Below are 18,027 nucleotides of genomic sequence, written 5' to 3' on the forward strand. Positions count from 1 at the left end.
TCTCAAGAAATAACAATGATCGTTCAATAAAAGTGGCTTAGGAGCTGCTACCGCTTTATTAAATGACTTGCTTATTGCCAAAACGTCAACTGATGGAACAGGTGTGGTTTGTGTAAGAGACGTTAAGAGAAGTGTTTCGTAGACGAGTTGCCACAGAGCTGGTAGCAATTAGAGTCAATAACCAACTGCCGTTTCCCTACCAGTGCTAAAAACAACATTCAAAGGCTCTCTTTGGAGGAAACATGCTGAGCTCCCACCATTATATTTTTAGTAGCACACTTCAAGCAAAATTATGCACAACTATAGTTTTGTCTGCGATCCTGAGGGAAAGCCTACCTTTATAATCGTTCAGAAAAAAACAATTGTTCAGGTATTCAAAAAGTTTTGATAATCGTTTATCAAAATAATATCTGCTTACTAGGAATTTGAAACAGAAATGTAATAGATCCACAGTGAATTAGCATAATGTAAGTGTTTTGATGTGGCAGAAGGGAAGCGCCCACCATTGGTTATTAATCTCTCTCACCTGGTTCCAATCAGCTCTTAATCACAGAGGTGGTCCCGCTGCGCCCAGCCCGTCGTTCACTGCCTCCTTCAGAGGGGCATTGTGTTCATAAACTATTTATTTTGATATACAGGAGCCCAAATGTTACCACCAGGTGTGAGTTTGTTTAGTCTCTAAGCCATTTTTAATGGCTCTATCTCTCCTCTTGTAGCATCCCAAGTGGGAATGCTCACAAGAAGATGCATGATGGATAGATCAACCGGAAAGCTCTGTCACAGACCACTACTTGGTATAGTTAATCACAGGAAGGGGGAGTGATATAATTAAAAATAACTTACGTATTGATTATTAACCTCAACAGGGAGTCTTCTTTATAACTAATGGTTTTCTAAAAGATTGTCACAATCCCCGTGCCAGGACTATCTTTACAGGGATCTGAATTTAGATGCAAAGTGTGTACATTAAGTGGCGCTGCGATTAACAAGGACACCCTCCCATGTAGTAAGATAACCAGCCTGGTATTGAAGACTAAGTTCATAAGTCATTAATCACTTTGTTTAACACGTGATCTGTATGCATGCGTGTTGTTCCTATGGATTTTTGCAATTGATTTGTCATTTAGCAGACACTTTTATCGCAAAAGGCCTTGCACTTATCTCAGATGCATGTCATTAGGGTGCAGGGAGGGCTTCTGGGCATCTTGCTCTAGGAAACCTAAATTAGCTGTTACTAGCTTCGAAACCTGTAGCTCTCTCTCTCGGAGTGGAAAACCATCGCCACTACACTATTCTGCACTATGGTTCATTTGGTTCTATTTGGAAAAGGCTTGAGTTTATTTTTGAATTAATTTGTTGGTTTTTTCAAGTGGCAGGATTGTCTAGTTGTACGGTAGTCGTCTCTTCAACAAAAGTTTCTGGGTTTGTACCCGATTGTCCACATTATTATATCTGCTAGGCCTCCTCCAACAAGATGCTCTAATAGCCCCAGCAGGTAGCTCCTGAAAAGTAACTTAGGTAGAATCTAGATAATAATTAGTGAAAGGTTGTCACAAGGTCCTTACCTTCTGGATGGTCTCCAGCATGGACCAGCCTCCGTTCCAGGGCTTGGTGGTCTTCTTGATGCAGTTGAGGCTGGCCATGCTGTGCCACTTCCTGTCTTCCAACTTCCTGTAGAAGGCGTTGGCCAGCATCAACACGCTGTCGTACAGGTAGAGGTTGGATACCTGGAGCAGGGAGACCAGAGAATCACAATCACAATTACTTTTACTACTAAATATTTCATTACTAAAATCTTATTGTACAAGTACACAACAGTACAATCATTGTACTGTTGTGTACAAAACAAAACAATACAATTATTGTACTGTTGTGCTCAGTTCCCCACCAGCCACTTTGCAGCAACAATACAAGATAAAGGGAATAAAGATAAGTAAAAATAAAAATACGTAAAAATAAGTAGCAGCATCAATAGATCACAATGATAAATAATAATAATATAAAAACAATTAAATAACATAAATAATAATAAACTAAACTGAAACAGTGGTAATAAGTTTTAATAAGTAATGACGCGCAGTAAAGTAGTTTAAGTGTAAAGTGTCTGGGGAGGGAGTCTGCTGAATGTAGGCTGAGGATGGATGTGTAACATACGTCAGCATTTCAATATAGAGGCAATGCAGATAAGTCTAGCTATCATCCCATTTGAGTATTGAGCGGTACAGTTGGTTCAATGTTTTCCGTCTATGTGACGATGGACAATTTGTGGAAGACATTTGAACTCAACCCGAGTGAACATTTTAAAAGGAGAGATTCCCAATAGCGTGTCTAACTGCCACTAGCGTGTGTTTTTTGCTAGCAGGGTTTGTTTGACCAGATCGGACGCAGTGTCAGTTGTAACCTGAGGATTGGGGTTGCAGCATAAACATAAACAATGGCAACGCACACACACACACACACACACCCACACACACACACACACACACACACACACACACACACACACACACACACACACACACACACACACACACACACACACAGACACACAAACACACACACACACACACTTACACACACACACACACACACACACACACACACACACACACACACACACACACACACACACACACACACACACACACACACACACACACACACACACACACACAGATATACAGATATACATTAACACAATGACAGGGGGGGGGCAGGGAGGATGGGGGGGGGGACAGGAGAAGAGGATAGAGGAGAGAGGAGAGGCCAACACATGAGATTAATACAGAGGAGGAGATGAGATACAAGGACTTTAGAGGGGAGAAGTACGGACGACCTGACATGTGGTGACTTGACATGTGCTACCCACATTGTTTACAACTTCTCGGGTGGTGAATTCTCTGATACATGTGCATAGCGATCGACCAATCACAACAGAGTGGGCGTGCTGACCAATCACAGCAGACTGGGCTACTCGGGAGGAGGCCTTAAGGCGTCACGATACAAAACAGAACATTGAAAGACGCCGAAATTGGTTTTGCAGAAATGAGTGAGTGTTAGAATATTAAGGAGTATTTTTAACATACAGGCATGTAACCCTATTCTATTAGTAGCCCTAGTAGTAGCAATTATTAAGCCTAATAAAGCATGATATGGGATCTTTCAGCGCGGTTTCTATACGTATACCAACTTCGACAGCCATGAGTTGTTCCCCTTTGGAATGGTTGAAGTCAGCGTTTTTTCCACAATGACTTCCATTATAAAAAGTCTAACTTTAATGACCAAAGTAATCCCATAAATTGGCCGTACTGAGGAGTATGCAGACTGAATTGGGTCTGCATAATCAGACACGTGTCTATTTGGGGAAACGCTTATCTGGCCATTTATACTTATTTTGGAAGGGGTTTGGTATTTACTCCTCAAAAAGAGTAGATATTTACAAAAGATAGGGAGGAGAATAAAACAAAATAATGATACACATGATATCAATCTTGCTTTACAAGCACACTAAAAAGAGAGAGTGAGAGTGATAAGGAGAGGAGAACCATGTTTTTCTTCTGCCACAGTACCAATCAACTTACAGCTTTTTGTCATTTATTTCTTATAAACGCAGCATCAGAGGTAGTGGGTGAGATTTAACATTGACAGGCATCAACAACCACTTACAATTCAATTTGGGTGTTTATCTTCTTCCGAAATGTCCTCAAACATGAGGAACCTGAGTTAGACCTCAACAGTTTGCCAGCTTCCATTCCCTGGAGTCTGCCTGTCTTTTGAACAATAAAACTTTATTAAACTGACAGTAACTGTCAGCCAGCGTATGGGAGTCTGACATCACGGGGTGATTCACACTGTTCCCCATGCATTATTGAGAGAGAGAGAGAGAGAGAGAGAGAGAGAGAGAGAGAGAGAGAGAGAGAGAGAGAGAGAGAGAGAGAGAGAGAGAGATGTGAGGCGGAGAAGAAAAAGATAAAAGTTTCAAAGGTCATGAATCATAGAGCAAGAAGGTGAAAATGAAGGTGAGGAGGGGAAGCCAGAATGCTTTTCGAGTGTGAATGCAAGAAAGAAAGAGGTAAAAAATGATCAGGTAGACATTACCACAGCCAGAACCTCATAATACGTGGTTTTAGCCCCAAAAATATATTTCTGTTACTTTATACAAAAATAGCTAGAGTAAATTATAGTCTTACTATTTAGTCTTAACTTAGTTTTAACCTAATGGCAGAGAGAGAGAGAGAGAGAGAGAGAGAGAGAGAGAGAGAGAGAGGGGGAGGGGGAGGGGGAGGGGGAGAGAGAGAGAGAGAGAGAGAGAGAGAGAGAGAGAGAGAGAGAGAGAGAGAGAGAGAATTAAAGAGAGCAGGGAGGAAGGTTGCATCAGTTGATTCAAAATATTGGAGCAGCGAGAGGAAAGGTTTGGAGGGGAGAGGGTATCTATCACCTGGAGGCCAAGATGGCAATGGAACCAAATGGGATGTGATCAAACCCCAGCACGCGGCCACCACAGCCCTACAGGTCCTCCCGTTAGAGCCCTCGCTCTGAGCATTTGGTCAGCAGGAACACATCAATGTGGGATGTAACTGCAAGTAGTAAGGTAACCTACTGGACCTTTTACTGAAAATGTCACTAGTTATGTCACCGAAAATAGAGCTGGAACTAAACGGAAATTTAACTGGAAATCGAACTGTTAATTGTTATTAGCATGTCATTTAAATAAAGATGTAACAAGGATGTAAGTAAATAGAAATGTAACTAGAAATGTAACCAGATCAAATGTGTGGTTCATCAGTCGCTGGTTGGATATGGTGGAGGATTTTTAGAATCAGTGCTTATTCAGTAGAGATTGCCAGGTCGCTAATGCCCTGCCCATGGTCTAGGGAGAGACTTCAGCACCTGAGTGTAGCTGAGGGGAGGTCATAGAGGAGACATTCTAATTGACTCACTAATCAAGCCAAACCTACATAAAGAGTGACAGTCTCTCCTCAGTCTCCAGGGTCCTCTCACAGCAGAGTTAGGAATGAGGAGTGAGCGGCCAACCAAATTTGTTCGTCTTTGATTCCCTGTTATTTGTTGAAGAAATGAACTTTGCACATGAGGAAAATAGAACATGGAACTGTTGAATATAGGAGTTTGTGTTAAAGGAGTAGGAACTGATTATTGAACCACTAATGTTGATCCCTGATTACCCAGCATCCTCCAATCGTCTCTCCAGGCCCAAAACACAGACCCTCCCATGTGGATGTAGCGCCGCCAAAATCTTTAGTTCATCTTGTCCTCAAACCCAGCCGCACCAAGCTTTCATTATTCAAACTCTCCTTAGTTTAACCTACCATTGGTTTGGCACAGGAGCACACAGACACACACACAAACACAAACAGACACACACGCACACACACACATACAAACACCCAAATACACAAAGACACACGCACGCACACACATATACACACACACACCGATGAATACACTTGCGATTTATGGTGTTACGCAGTCACAATCGCTCGTTCAGCATGTATCGGGGTCTTGTAGCAGCAGGTGGGGTCAGGTGGTGCAGGTAGATGGAGACCTCCTCCTGCAGCCCCAGATGGGGTCAGGTGGTGTAAGACTACCTCCTTCTGCAGTAGCAGGTGGGGTGAGGTGGTGCAGGCGGAGGTGTACCTCGAGGTTCTTCAGGTAGCCCTCCTGCGGGTCGCACAGCAGGGAGGAGATGCGGTGGTTGTTGTGGCGGATGCAGCGCAGGGGGCTGTCCTTCACCACGGGGAAGATCTGCCTGGCCACCGTCATGCGCCCAAGTGCACTGTGGGTTAGCTCCAGGATCTCTGTGTCGCTGATCTCCTTGAAAATGGGGTGAACAAAATGTTGAAAAATTTACAGTAATGCCCGGCATGCATCAGTGATTAGTGACAGTGAAATACTTATATATATATATTTTGTCCAATAAGGAAAAAGGAATAATGGGGGATGAGAGGTAATAGCCATAATAATTTGTGCATATCAATGAAGAACAGAGCTGAAATAGAGCTAGTATGTGAACAGCGTTGAATGTATCAGCCAATAGCGTACAGTACATGGACCAGGGAGAAGGCCATAATCCACCGCTATGTTGCTGGTATCAATCTGCTGTAGTAGCGCTATGAGGCTATTTAGCAAACACCCATTTTCAAACCTCGCATTTTTTATAATCTAGTGATCAAAATGTTTTTTAGGATTGGATAAGAGCTAAACCAAGTAATTGATGCAGCAAAGCGCACAAATTATGTGAAACATTATGGGAGAATGTCAAGTAATGTTTACACCAGCATGGATTTACAGTAATCCTATATTTAAAAAAATAATCTGACATACAAATATGAATGAAACATGTCGACAATTTAAATTGCGATTCCCTACAAGCTGCTGTGGAGAATGTTTGAAAGTGATGGATAGGAATCCATCGCTTGTTGCTCGGTTCCTGGAAAACGTAACTATTATTTCCTAGTAGCAAATTATACCCTGATGGCTGGTTTACCCCAGCCGTGCCTTAAGGAGTAGACATGAATAACATAATTAGATACGAAAGCTTTGGAATAGTACAGCACTCACCTAATAACAAATGGGTAGACTGTACAACATCTAGGCATGTTGCTCTCTTTGCTTAGCGATACATTTTTTGTAAAGAGTCAAAAGGACGATTTTCCTGAGTTTGGCCTATGACTTTAAGCCCAACAACAGCAACAAAAAGCATTGATATTTTAAGCAATGTACATTTGCAAATTCCCCAATGTTTTTTAGCATAAATACTGTAATACATCATTTCTTGAGAAACATTCCCGGTTGAAAAACCAATTCTCCAATAGAAGCGATCCATCAGACCTTTGAGCTGAGGACATCAGCAAAACACCATATTCTGAGATGTAGACAAGACCAATCAGAGTTCAGATAATTTCCTCGCACTTATCAACCGAACATAGAAGCTTGTTTGCTACAGCAGAAGATGCGTTCAGAAGGAAGCAATGTTAAAGTGAAGTGAGTGGAACTGGAATATGTCAGACGAGTCAAAAAGCATTTAGATCAACCGCACAACGGCGACAAACCCACACAGGAACTGGAGGATTCATAAGAATCCAAAAATTGGCTTAAAGAAATAAAAAAAGGTAGTAGAAACCATGATGTACTGGTGTATTTCATAAGCTAGGTTATCTCAAGTGGTTTATGGGATATTATGCTCAAAGCTTTGATGTTAACTTATCATACATTCTAGCAGCAGAACACTGGACGGATACATTTCTGTGATGATATGGCTCTTGGAGTTTTCTTCACAGCCAGGAATGCAGTGGTTTACTACAATGTACGTAAATAACATGTAGAATAGATTTTACATGTGAACTAAAGTGAACTAAACTTTGGGTATTTAAGTTGTACTACTTTCATACATATTGCCCTTGTGGAATTTCTCTACAGTCTACTTCCCTTTATCGAATATCTCCTTTACTCCTGCACCAACTGCTCCTCTTCCCCCCTCAACTTCTCGCCACCGAGCACAATCAAGACTAGGTTTTGGTTGGGGGGTCCCTAAAATATTGAATCTAAGATGTGGTCCTGTGAAACTCCCTAGACCAAATAACTATGACAAAGAGCTACATCAATAAACCCGACCTGACAATCTGTTCATGGGTGTGCATGTTCATGTATCTTTTATACACATTCATATAGCTTTTATAAAAATGCTCCTCTCCTCCTGTTTCGACATTGCCTGTCACTACGTCTCAACTCATCTCTTGTCCTTGTTGTACCTCCTCACCTCTGCTCAGGATTAATTCTCCTCTGTAGAGGTTCAGTGTTCTTAATTGACACTATGGTGGCCATTTGCATTGTGTGTGTGTGTGTCTCTATCTCTCTCTCACTCTCTCTCTCTCTCTCTCTCTCTCTCTCTCTCTGAGCTGAGGTGAGTTACTCCCCATGCTGCTTTTCTTCCCTTGCTCTTTCCATCTCTCTTTTGTCCCTCCATCACTCCCTCTCAAAATGGCTTGCTTCTTCCTCTATCTCTCTATCTAATTTCTCTCTTTTTCTTTATCCACCCCTCCCTGTCTCCCTCCTCCGTTGTGAACCTAGATTTTTCCCCTCTCCGGATCTCTCCCCGCATCTCCCCAACTCTGCTCTTTGAATGCATCTTTTAAAGTGTGAAGAATAAATGGCCATGGTGGTTCTTTGTGTTCCCCAAGCCTACAGGCAGCCTACAGGCAGCTTACAGCCCCATCTTCTCTGAAGGATGGGACAGTCAAGCACATTGGTGGGAAAACTGGACAAGGCTCATATGGGCATAGCCAGGCCAAGGAGAGAGAGAGAAGGCATTTTTACACTGCCAAGCCGGTTCGGTCGCGGCTTAGCATGCCCTTCAATTTCACTGTCTTGCCTGTGTGAAACCGAGGAGGTAAAATCCCCCTTCTTCAAGGTGCCAGCTTTCTTGGTTCACTGGAGAAGGCGGGGCTACGCACGGAGAGTAGAGCTCTTTAGAAAATTGTGCATACTTTGAATGTTTTTACTTTTTCATGATTCAAGAAACTCGCATGCAAGAACGAGTATACATCTGACTGTAGGCTACAAACGCGATTAACTATTTACAAGTGAAAAACGCGAACATGTTATTTTGCAGACCATTGTTTTGATCCCGACAAAAGCCTCCTAAGGAAAGTTCCTCTGGTACTTTCTCGTATTTCGCAACATCTTTCCCTGTCGGTGTTAAATGCGATTGCATCCCCTTGTCTCCCATGAGTGTCAGCATCTCCCAGATTTCACCGTCTCTCCAGTTAGAACTACTCATGTTGATATCGCTGCGTTGTCTCTATCTAGTCAATGCAGCATCATTTCTACCGAAGTCCCACCCCTGGAACCCCAGAGCCGTCTAATCGCATTTACATCTAAATGAAACCGCCAATGTGTGTAGGGTCCGAGATTGTAAATTAGGGTGGAAATCAAGCCGGTGTATTACATCGGCCAGTGTAAACGTGCAGACCATGCCGGGCAAAAGGTGGCCATAAAACGGGCATATTTGGCACTGTAAAAACGTTGCGAGAGAGAGAGAGCGAGAGAGAGAGCCAGAGAGAGAGAAAGTTAGATAGAGAGAGAGAGAGAGAGAGAGGTTTGGAGCAATGGATTGTATCTGGCATGGGGGAGAGAGAGGGGGGTTAGATGGGAGAGATAGAGAGGAGATGAGGTAATGGGGAAGGGAGGTGGGGAGATATGAACAGAGGGAGTTGGGTGAAGACAGACTGCAAGGAAGGGAATGAGAGAGACGGAAAGAAAGAGAGGGACAGAGCAAAAAGGTTAAAAAGAGGTAGGGGAGAAAGGATGCAGACAGAAAAGGAAATATTTTAGGGAGGAAAAGAGTGGATGGGGAAAGAAAAGAGGGCTGGATGTGAAATAAAGAAGCAAAGGTAGTATGGGGGGTAGAATTTATCCCAGCCTGGAGGCCAAGCAGCTCCAAGGAACGGTCCAGAGAGCCAGTGGGCCCTAGCCTGGCTCCGCCCGCCTAAGTACTTCCGCTCAATTTGAATTTCCCTTCAGTACTAGGTCTGGACCTGCTGAATGTAATTTGGTTTTCTGGTGCCGCCACAGCGGCCACCAATCAGCGAACAGAGGGCGTGTCTGAGAACAATGACGATAAAGTCGTACGCCAGTTTGAGTTGTTGTTGTAGGTCGGTAGTTGATTAACAAAGTGCAATTTTTCCCTGATAAATTAAATTTGACTAACAAAACCTGCAGCTGTCGTTGACGGACATTTTCGTGCAGACGCGCAAGTTGTTTGGTTTGTGTACAACCTGCGCGTGATTCCCGGCGCATGACATACGTCACAACCAAACGTTAGCGATTGGTTATGGCAGATCCAGAGTGGCACTGGGCAGATCCAATCATTTTAAACTTCAACAGACACCCGCCTTCAAGTGAGTTAACGTTTGTCAATTGATTAGGTCCAGACTCTCTGTACAAATGAAATTAAATGAAGTGAAGTACGAGAGTCTGGTAGAACCAGGCTAAGTGGGCCCCAGGGTGGCGGTCAGAGTCCCTCCCATTCAGAGGGCCCCAGGATTGATTTTAGATTAAGTTTCCCCCCCTGTCCTTCTTGTGTTCCAGTGAGTTTCTTTCTCCCTGGTGCCCAATGCTTTGGTCGCCTTCCTCCACTTTAAGTCACACGGGTGGGAGCTCTGCGATTGCGATGCGTATCAATGGTTTTGTGTGTGTGTGTGTGTGTGTGTGTGTGTGTGTGATCCCCTGCTGTGATCCCCTACATGAGGATGAATCGATGGATGGATGGATGAAATAATGATGAAATGGACTCGTATGGATCAGATAAGGTGCAGCGTTGGATAGTAAAAGTTCAAAGATTGATAGAATAAAGCTGTGAAGAGCCATCGCAGCTGTCCCACTACCATTTATAGGATATATCTCTGAGCAAGGCAACACTACTCGCGGTCGACAAGCATTTAGTCCCCGTTGTCTGGAGGCGTCCGTTTCCCCTTGGCGACGTGACCACGCTGTACAGCGCAGCACCATCAGCACACTCTAGGTATTGGAGCGTAACGCTCATCTGGTGACACCTTTTTGATCTCTCCTGCTGCCAAAACGCTAGGGTTTCTTCTGTGATGACAAAGAGAAATGCTGCAAAAGCAAAAGAGATTAGCCCTTGGAGAAGGGCGAAGAGGCGAAGAATGATTCTGGGAGTCACCTCATTCGATTCTAAACGGTTGTTTGGTAGTGATGGGTCGTTTGCGACCGAATCAGTTCGAAATAACAAATATTTAACAAGAACGAACCGAACTGATTCTTCTCTCTCGTTCATCTCATCTTGCTGATATGTTAAACATCCAATAATCAACTACACCTCCCCGCCCCCCCCCCCCCCCAATCCCGCTGCGTTTGGTTAAAGATGTAATGTTGTGTTGATTGATGACCAACTTCCACGATCGTTTGAGAGTGAGAATGAGGGAGGAGCTGAGTCTGACTGACTCAGCTGAGAACGGTGTATTCTATGATTCAATTCACCGCTACCGGAAACGCGACTGAACGAACAAACGATGCTGAACGATTCTTCTTGGCGAACTGACCGACGCCAACTGAATCAAGGAAAAAAAACATGAAATCCATCACTATTGTTTGGTCTTTGCAGTGTGAGTCCAGATGGCAGAGATAACTGTAGGTTTATACACTCAATAAGTCAAGGAAAATATCCTCATAATCAAATATGATGGAACATGTTATTATTGGTCAGGGGTTTTGGCCACATCCTTTGTATGTCCTCAATGCTCAACCATGACAGCATGAGAGTAAGCAATAATAATTATTTTATTGTAATGTTTTATATACTGTATTTGAACAGTGCAACAGTCATCCACACACTTTTATGAAGATGGTAAACCAAAGGAGAAACCATTAAAGAGAAATACACTAACTGGTTCTTGGTTGGCAGCTGTGCTCAGCCCTATTCAATATGGCATGAATGTTTCATAAATCTTCAAGCTAAATCAAAGAAGTAGCAAGCTTTTTTGCCTTTAAAGCTTAACCTAACGGATTGATTGAGACCAGTTCAGGTTTTTGCCAAATATTGAGATATATATCAGATAAAGGAAGACAAACTACCTTTTAATAAGGTGCTCAACTCTGAGCACCTTTAAAACAAGATTGAAGACTTTTATGTTTGCTTTAGCTTTCTGCTAAATCTTAAATACTTTACCTTTATTTTACTAAAATGCCTTTTTAACTTTTGAACTTAAGAGTCCTGAGTTTGTTTGTATAAGGGTTAGAGTCCTGAGTTTGTATTTGTATAAGGGTTAGAGTCCTGAGTTTGTATTTGTGTAAGGGTTAGAGTCCTGAGTTTGTAAGGGTTAGAGTCCTGAGTTTGTATAAGGGTTAGAGTCCTGAGTTTTGTTGAATAAGGCCTTTGGTCTGGGCTAGAGTCCTAGAAGCTGGGTTAGAGTCCTAGAATATTGTATAAGGGTTAGAGTCCTGAGTTTGTATTTGTATAAGGGTTAGAGTCCTGAGTTTGTTTGTATAAGGGTTAGAGTCCTGAGTTTGTGTATAAGGGTTAGAGTCCTGAGTTTTGTTGAATAAGGCCTTTGGTCTGGGCTAGAGTCCTAGAAGCTGGGTTAGAGTCCTAGAATATTGTCCTTTAGGTCGGGTTGTAGTCCCGACTTGGGTTCCAGAGAGACTGTTGATCTGATCTTAAATACATTGCACTTTCAATTTTACTTACTAAAAAGCCTTTTTAACTTTCAATTTAATTTTCTCTTAAATACATTGCACTTTCTATTTTACTCATTTCTTGCATATGTTTTCTTTTACCTATCTATTATTTTATTTTATTGTATGACAATGTTTATATGTGAAGCACTTTGAGTCTGCCTTGTCTGAAAAGTGCTATATAAATAAAGTTGCCTTGCCTTTCCTTGCATAATAAAGCTCAAAGCTTTCCTACAAAATGACAAATTGGGAAACCTACTTGACATGGTGAGTAAGCAGTTAGAGGGCTTTGGTAAATAAGGAAAGGTCCCTGAAAGGTGCTTTTCACGTGCCAGGCTTCATCAGGGGAGATAATTACATGCTCATATCCCTGGCTATTGAAACCAATGCAGCGGGAGGTGTCGACACGCTCAACAAAGACCACTTAACTATACACACTGTTGGGGTGAAGCTGAGGTGTCAATCCGTAGAAAATAAACACACTCTGTCAGAGATGGGAAGCGACTCGGTGAACTGACATTCTTCCGCCTCTTCCTCGTAGGAAGCTGAATGTCAGCGCGCCGAGATGGGGATCAGGCTTCCGCTACGTCTTCATTATGTCAGCAATACACACGGCAGGGAGTAAATGTGCGGCTGTCCCGGACACAAAGGTCAACCGCCTGGGCGGGCGCCTGTAAATCATTTATCTGCCGACTCTCAGACGGTCTGGAAGGGCACCATCGTGTGAGTGAGAAGTACTGTGAACTGGGCCCAAAAACCTCTGGCAGACTTTGTGCTCTGGTTCCCGCTCTCTCAAAAGTAGGGAACTCCGGCAGCAATTGGCTTTTCATCTCAGCTAGAGAGAGAGGGAATCAACACCAGGTGATTTCATCTGCTGTTGCACCGAACATGGAGGGTTGAACCTGTTCTCAGAGTGCCAACAACATGGATTTGGTCGGAATGGGGTTTCAATGCGATTGTGTCAAAGTGACATGAAACGAGGCTGAACTGGTTCTACGTCCAGAAATGTGCTGCCCCCGCACTCACTGGGGACCCGTTTGCTGGTACAACATCAGGGCTGTGGTTTGCACTTAATGAAGTGAGATAGAAGCAAAGATGTGGCCGTGCTCAGGGGCCCAACGCCTCAAGGGGATACTTTAGCTGGATGTATGCATAGACTGTGGCTGTTTCTGTGTGTGTGTGTGTGTGTGTGTGTGTGTGTTTGTGTCTCATATATCTATATATATTTAACGATTATTTGCCGAAGGCGAGATGAATAGTTGGAAATAGCCCCCGAGACCGAATGTCAAGGGGGCTATTCCCCACAATTCACGGAGCCACCCCAAAAATAAACAAGATAACACATTTTGTTGGGATTTATTTGTTTTTTATTAGCGGCTTATTTGTTTTTATTAGCGTGACGAGACGACCGTCACGTGCGGTCCCCATTATATCACAGGATAATGCCCAATATCCAGAGTTTGAGATCTCAATCATGGGATATTGCCCAATATCCCAAGATGGCGAACCAATCAAATTGCGCCATCTTAGAAGGTTCACGTGTAGCATATACTAAATATATATATATGAGAGAGAGAGAGAGAGAGAGCGAGCGAGCGGGAGACAGAGATTAAGCCATTATTGTGTGTGTGTGTGTGTGTGTGTGTGTGTGTGTGTGTGTGTGTGTGTGTGTGTGTGTGTGTGTGTGTGTGTGTGTGTGTGTGTGTGTGTGTGTTGCACTGCCCAGGGCCATGTTCACTATGAATCAGCCCAGGAAATTGAGGACAATCCAGAATGGCGGGAGTGTGTAGACCTAATGGACACATGTTGATACAGAAGACTGAAAAGAGGGCTTACCTCATTGACAAACACCCAGTGACTATCTTTGGACGCCAGATTTGTCTCCACCGCCTGTAGTAAAAAATCACAACAACAGACATATATGGGTTAATAACTAGCCATTACAATGCTTGCAGCTGGCTTGTGTCTCACTATTTTACATCCTTAACAATGAGCTCTGACGTCAAGGCAAAGGCGATAAGAATAGGGGGAGAAGACACAGCATTGCACATTGTTACTACTGTAATTGCGCATGAATGCAGTTACATTAAAGTCGCATTCATAAAATAGCCAATTATTTGACGAAAGATAAACCCTTATAACTCCCCTGTGAGACATTTTTCTACCGCTACCACCTGCGGCATGTCAGAGACGCTATGGGCCCAGCGGGTCTTGCATCCAGCGCAATTGACTTTCTACACAGACGCATGTATAGTTGCTAGTTTGCAACTGGCGCAGAGCGTTCTTTTCACCGCCACGCGTCGGTAAATTAGGGAATGATCTTGCCGCAAACGTTCCCTGGTGCTATTTTGCAGATTCAGAAATCGATTCCGCCACAAACCAGGAAATACCTGGTTTAAAGGCAGTGGCGCGTTGTTCAGATGCTATTTTAAGGGTGCATGCATAATGTTGCTTGTGCACCTCGTGCATACACTTTGCTTCTCTCATCTACCTAGCCACACATTCTTGTGGCTAACCGTTTAGAATCATTCTTGTATTCCACACAAGAACAGCTGATACAGCGGTAATAAGTTGTACTTTTAAATCAATGCATCTGCAAACACCGTACAGCAAACACATATTTTCTTAACACAGACATCGTGTACAAGCCCATAACTTTTAGGATTGATGAGTTTGATTTGATCGTGAGAAAACATTGTTTTACCGCGAGTGAGTGTTAAAAAGAATGAATGAATGTGGACGCGCCTGTGTGTATGTGTAGAAGAATGAATGAATGCGGGCGCGCGTGTATGCGTCCATCTGTTTAAACACATGCAAACTAAACACGTAACGCATAATACATTCCATGGCAATGTATATTAACGGGGGGACACATGCATCTTAGGAACACAAGTCGATAACGATAATCCATACAATACTGGTAAGAAACTACGTTTGTTAATGCATTGTGTATATCATTAAATATAACCACAGTTACCGCATATCATAGCCTATGTGTGTTAAGTTGTCTTTGCCGAAAATTATTTGAGGACTCTGAAGTATTGCTGAAGTTTTTTTATTTCTGAAGAAAACGCTATTCCATATATGAATTGGGCCATATTATTTGACCATAAACTGAGCCATTTGAAGTTTAAACTTCATGTGGTCATGCATCTGTCTCATCAGAGACTGCAACCGCACTGTTAAAATATCAACTCGTCTGATTCAAATGCGGTCATGGCTCTTAAAGGGGATGAGAGAAGGCACTCTCATTAGTTTATTACACGTTACGCCCCAACCACACCTACGGATGATTAGGCTACCTCAGACCAATCCTTTGTAGATTTGCGTCGGGCGCAAGAGTCATTTATCCGCCGGTAAAATAGCAACATCGCCATAGAACCACCCACAAAGCTACTTGCGTTTGGCGCTTCCCAGTTGCGTTTGAGATCGTTAAAATAGGGCCCTATATTTTGATTACAATGCATTGTCATTATTTCGGTATTCAGAAAACACACACACAGACACACACACATGTGCATGCACAAACACACACACAAAAGATAAAAAGTACACAGGTCAGCTAGGATAAATGTATAGCCTAATAGGTCAACCAATTTCCGTTTCCTTATACTCGCGATTCTTTAGCGACTCCCGAGAAAGAGACGGACTGTGCATAGGAAATCCACAGTCATCGCTCAGAGCTTTTATAAGGAACAGGCAGCGATTGTTTGCACCGGTCCCTGGGGAGTACAGCGGACACCGGCCCCCAACCAACCGACTCATTTCACTGCCGATAGCCTCCACATCCCCACCCTGGCTCATCATCATGTTTCCTCGTTATGATGGTCTGGGCAAGTTGCGTGCCAGAGAGTATGGTAGCAGTTAGTACAGGCTAGCTATAGTTAGCCTAGTTAGCTGTATGTACAGGGGAGAAGGTTTTGCAGCTAGCTGTAAGAAAATGCTACCAATCTGCCAGTAAAGAAGCTTAAAAACTTTAATTAAATAAGGATTACCAGGAAGGAAATGCAAAACATTGATGGTTATTGTGTGACTATACAGGACAACACACACTTCTATTACCTAATGCATATCCCATACACACACACTAACCCACACACACACACACAAAGACACCCAGGCACACACATCCACAAATATTCACGTTTCATAGTATCCATAATTCCAGTTATCACAGCCCCAAACATACCAAGCCACACACACACACACACACACACACACACACACACACACACACACACACACACACACACACCAATACACACACACACACACACACACACACACACACACACACACACACACACACACACACACACACACACACACACACACACACACACACACACACACACACACACACACACACACACACACACACACAGCTACCCAACCAGCTGGCTTCTTTACATTGAATGCTACATTTAGTTTTGACAGTATGAGTGTGTGTGTGTTGGTAGGTTTAGTGCATGTTTTAATCTGTATTTGTGTTTTGGGATGCGTTCTACTGTGGTTGTGTATTTGTGTGTTTGATTGCAATGTATGTTTTTGTCTGTATAAAACTTGACTGGGTCTCTGCGTGGGTGTTTGTGCTTGTATACTGTATGTGTGTGTGTGTGTGTGTGTGTGTGTGTGTGTGTGTGTGTGTGTGTGTGTGTGTGTGTGTGTGTGTCTGTGTGTGTGTGTGACATTTGTCAGTGATAAGGTGTCAGATGGCTGCACAACAGGAAAGGTCCAAGTTCACGAGCTGTATCACAAAACCACACCTCCCACGCACACACATGACTTTCCACATCCATTACATATATCATCGACATGATTGATTTAAAATGTGTGTCACACACACCCATAGACACAGGCACAAAGAAACGATTGACATAATTGTATGTCTCTCTCTTTCCCTCTCCCTTGAGGAGCCCGGGTGAGGGAGGCAGATGAGTCCCTGTGATTAGCGGTGGTCTCTTGCGACCTGTCTCTCTTCTCATCCCTCCATCATCCCTCCATCTCTCCATCCCCCCTCCATCCCACCTCCTACATGTTTCTCCTCTGGGGATCCTCTTGTGCTCGCCTTCCCACACACACCCTCTTACTCACACACACACACACACTCTCAAACACAAACCCTCTAACTCACACACACAACCACACACAGACTCTAACTCACACACACACAGACACACAGACACACAGACACACACACACACACACACACACACACACACACACACACACACACACACACACACACACACACACACACACACACACACATCAAAAACAATTGTTGTGAATGTAAAAATAGCAATAATAAACTGGTCATCGTCTTTCAAACTTTCAAAATCTGATTTTAATAACATTTCTAAACTGTCCACAATGCACTGATTTGAAACAACCAGCGCTGGCAGAGTTTATGTTCGCCAATCAGACGCTTACAGATTCCCGCCTCAAGCCGCATGATTGGTCAAAAGGTACATGAAGCCTAAGAAGGTGAGACGCCCTGCTCACTCAGAGCCTGTACTGTTGGCCGACCACTAGACAATCATTCCTGCTGTTTGATTAATCACTCTCACTCAGGGGTGAATCTCCAATCCTTGATGATTCCAGTCATCCATAGAAAGACATTCAGTGTACTACATCTTCAATAGTAGATATGTTGTGTCTTAAAAAAATGAATAAATGGATAATACCACAGCAATGAGAGGGAAGGGGTACTAAATGGGTGATACTTCAGCATTAGGAGGATGGGGGTGCTAAATGGGCGATACCGCAGTATGGGAAGAATGGGGGTGCAAAATGGGTGGTACCACAGCCTTAGGA

The 18,027-nt window shown here is 43.3% G+C and overlaps 1 protein-coding gene across 1 annotated transcript in view; it reads right to left on the minus strand.

Annotated features, from left to right (window-relative positions):
- The window catches only part of LOC130371465 (glutamate receptor ionotropic, delta-1-like), a 660,658-nt gene that overhangs the window by 64,534 nt on the left and 578,097 nt on the right, over positions 1–18,027 (minus strand). The window contains exons 5-7 of the mRNA XM_056577249.1: positions 14,047–14,100; positions 5,656–5,832; positions 1,566–1,727 (exon numbers count right to left, since the gene is read on the minus strand). Coding sequence (XP_056433224.1) covers positions 1,566–1,727; positions 5,656–5,832; positions 14,047–14,100 — 393 coding nt within the window. The remainder of the gene's footprint in view (positions 1–1,565; positions 1,728–5,655; positions 5,833–14,046; positions 14,101–18,027) is intronic.

This window comes from Gadus chalcogrammus, chromosome 18 (assembly GCF_026213295.1).
Source record: "Gadus chalcogrammus isolate NIFS_2021 chromosome 18, NIFS_Gcha_1.0, whole genome shotgun sequence".
Classification (NCBI taxonomy): domain Eukaryota; kingdom Metazoa; phylum Chordata; class Actinopteri; order Gadiformes; family Gadidae; genus Gadus; species Gadus chalcogrammus.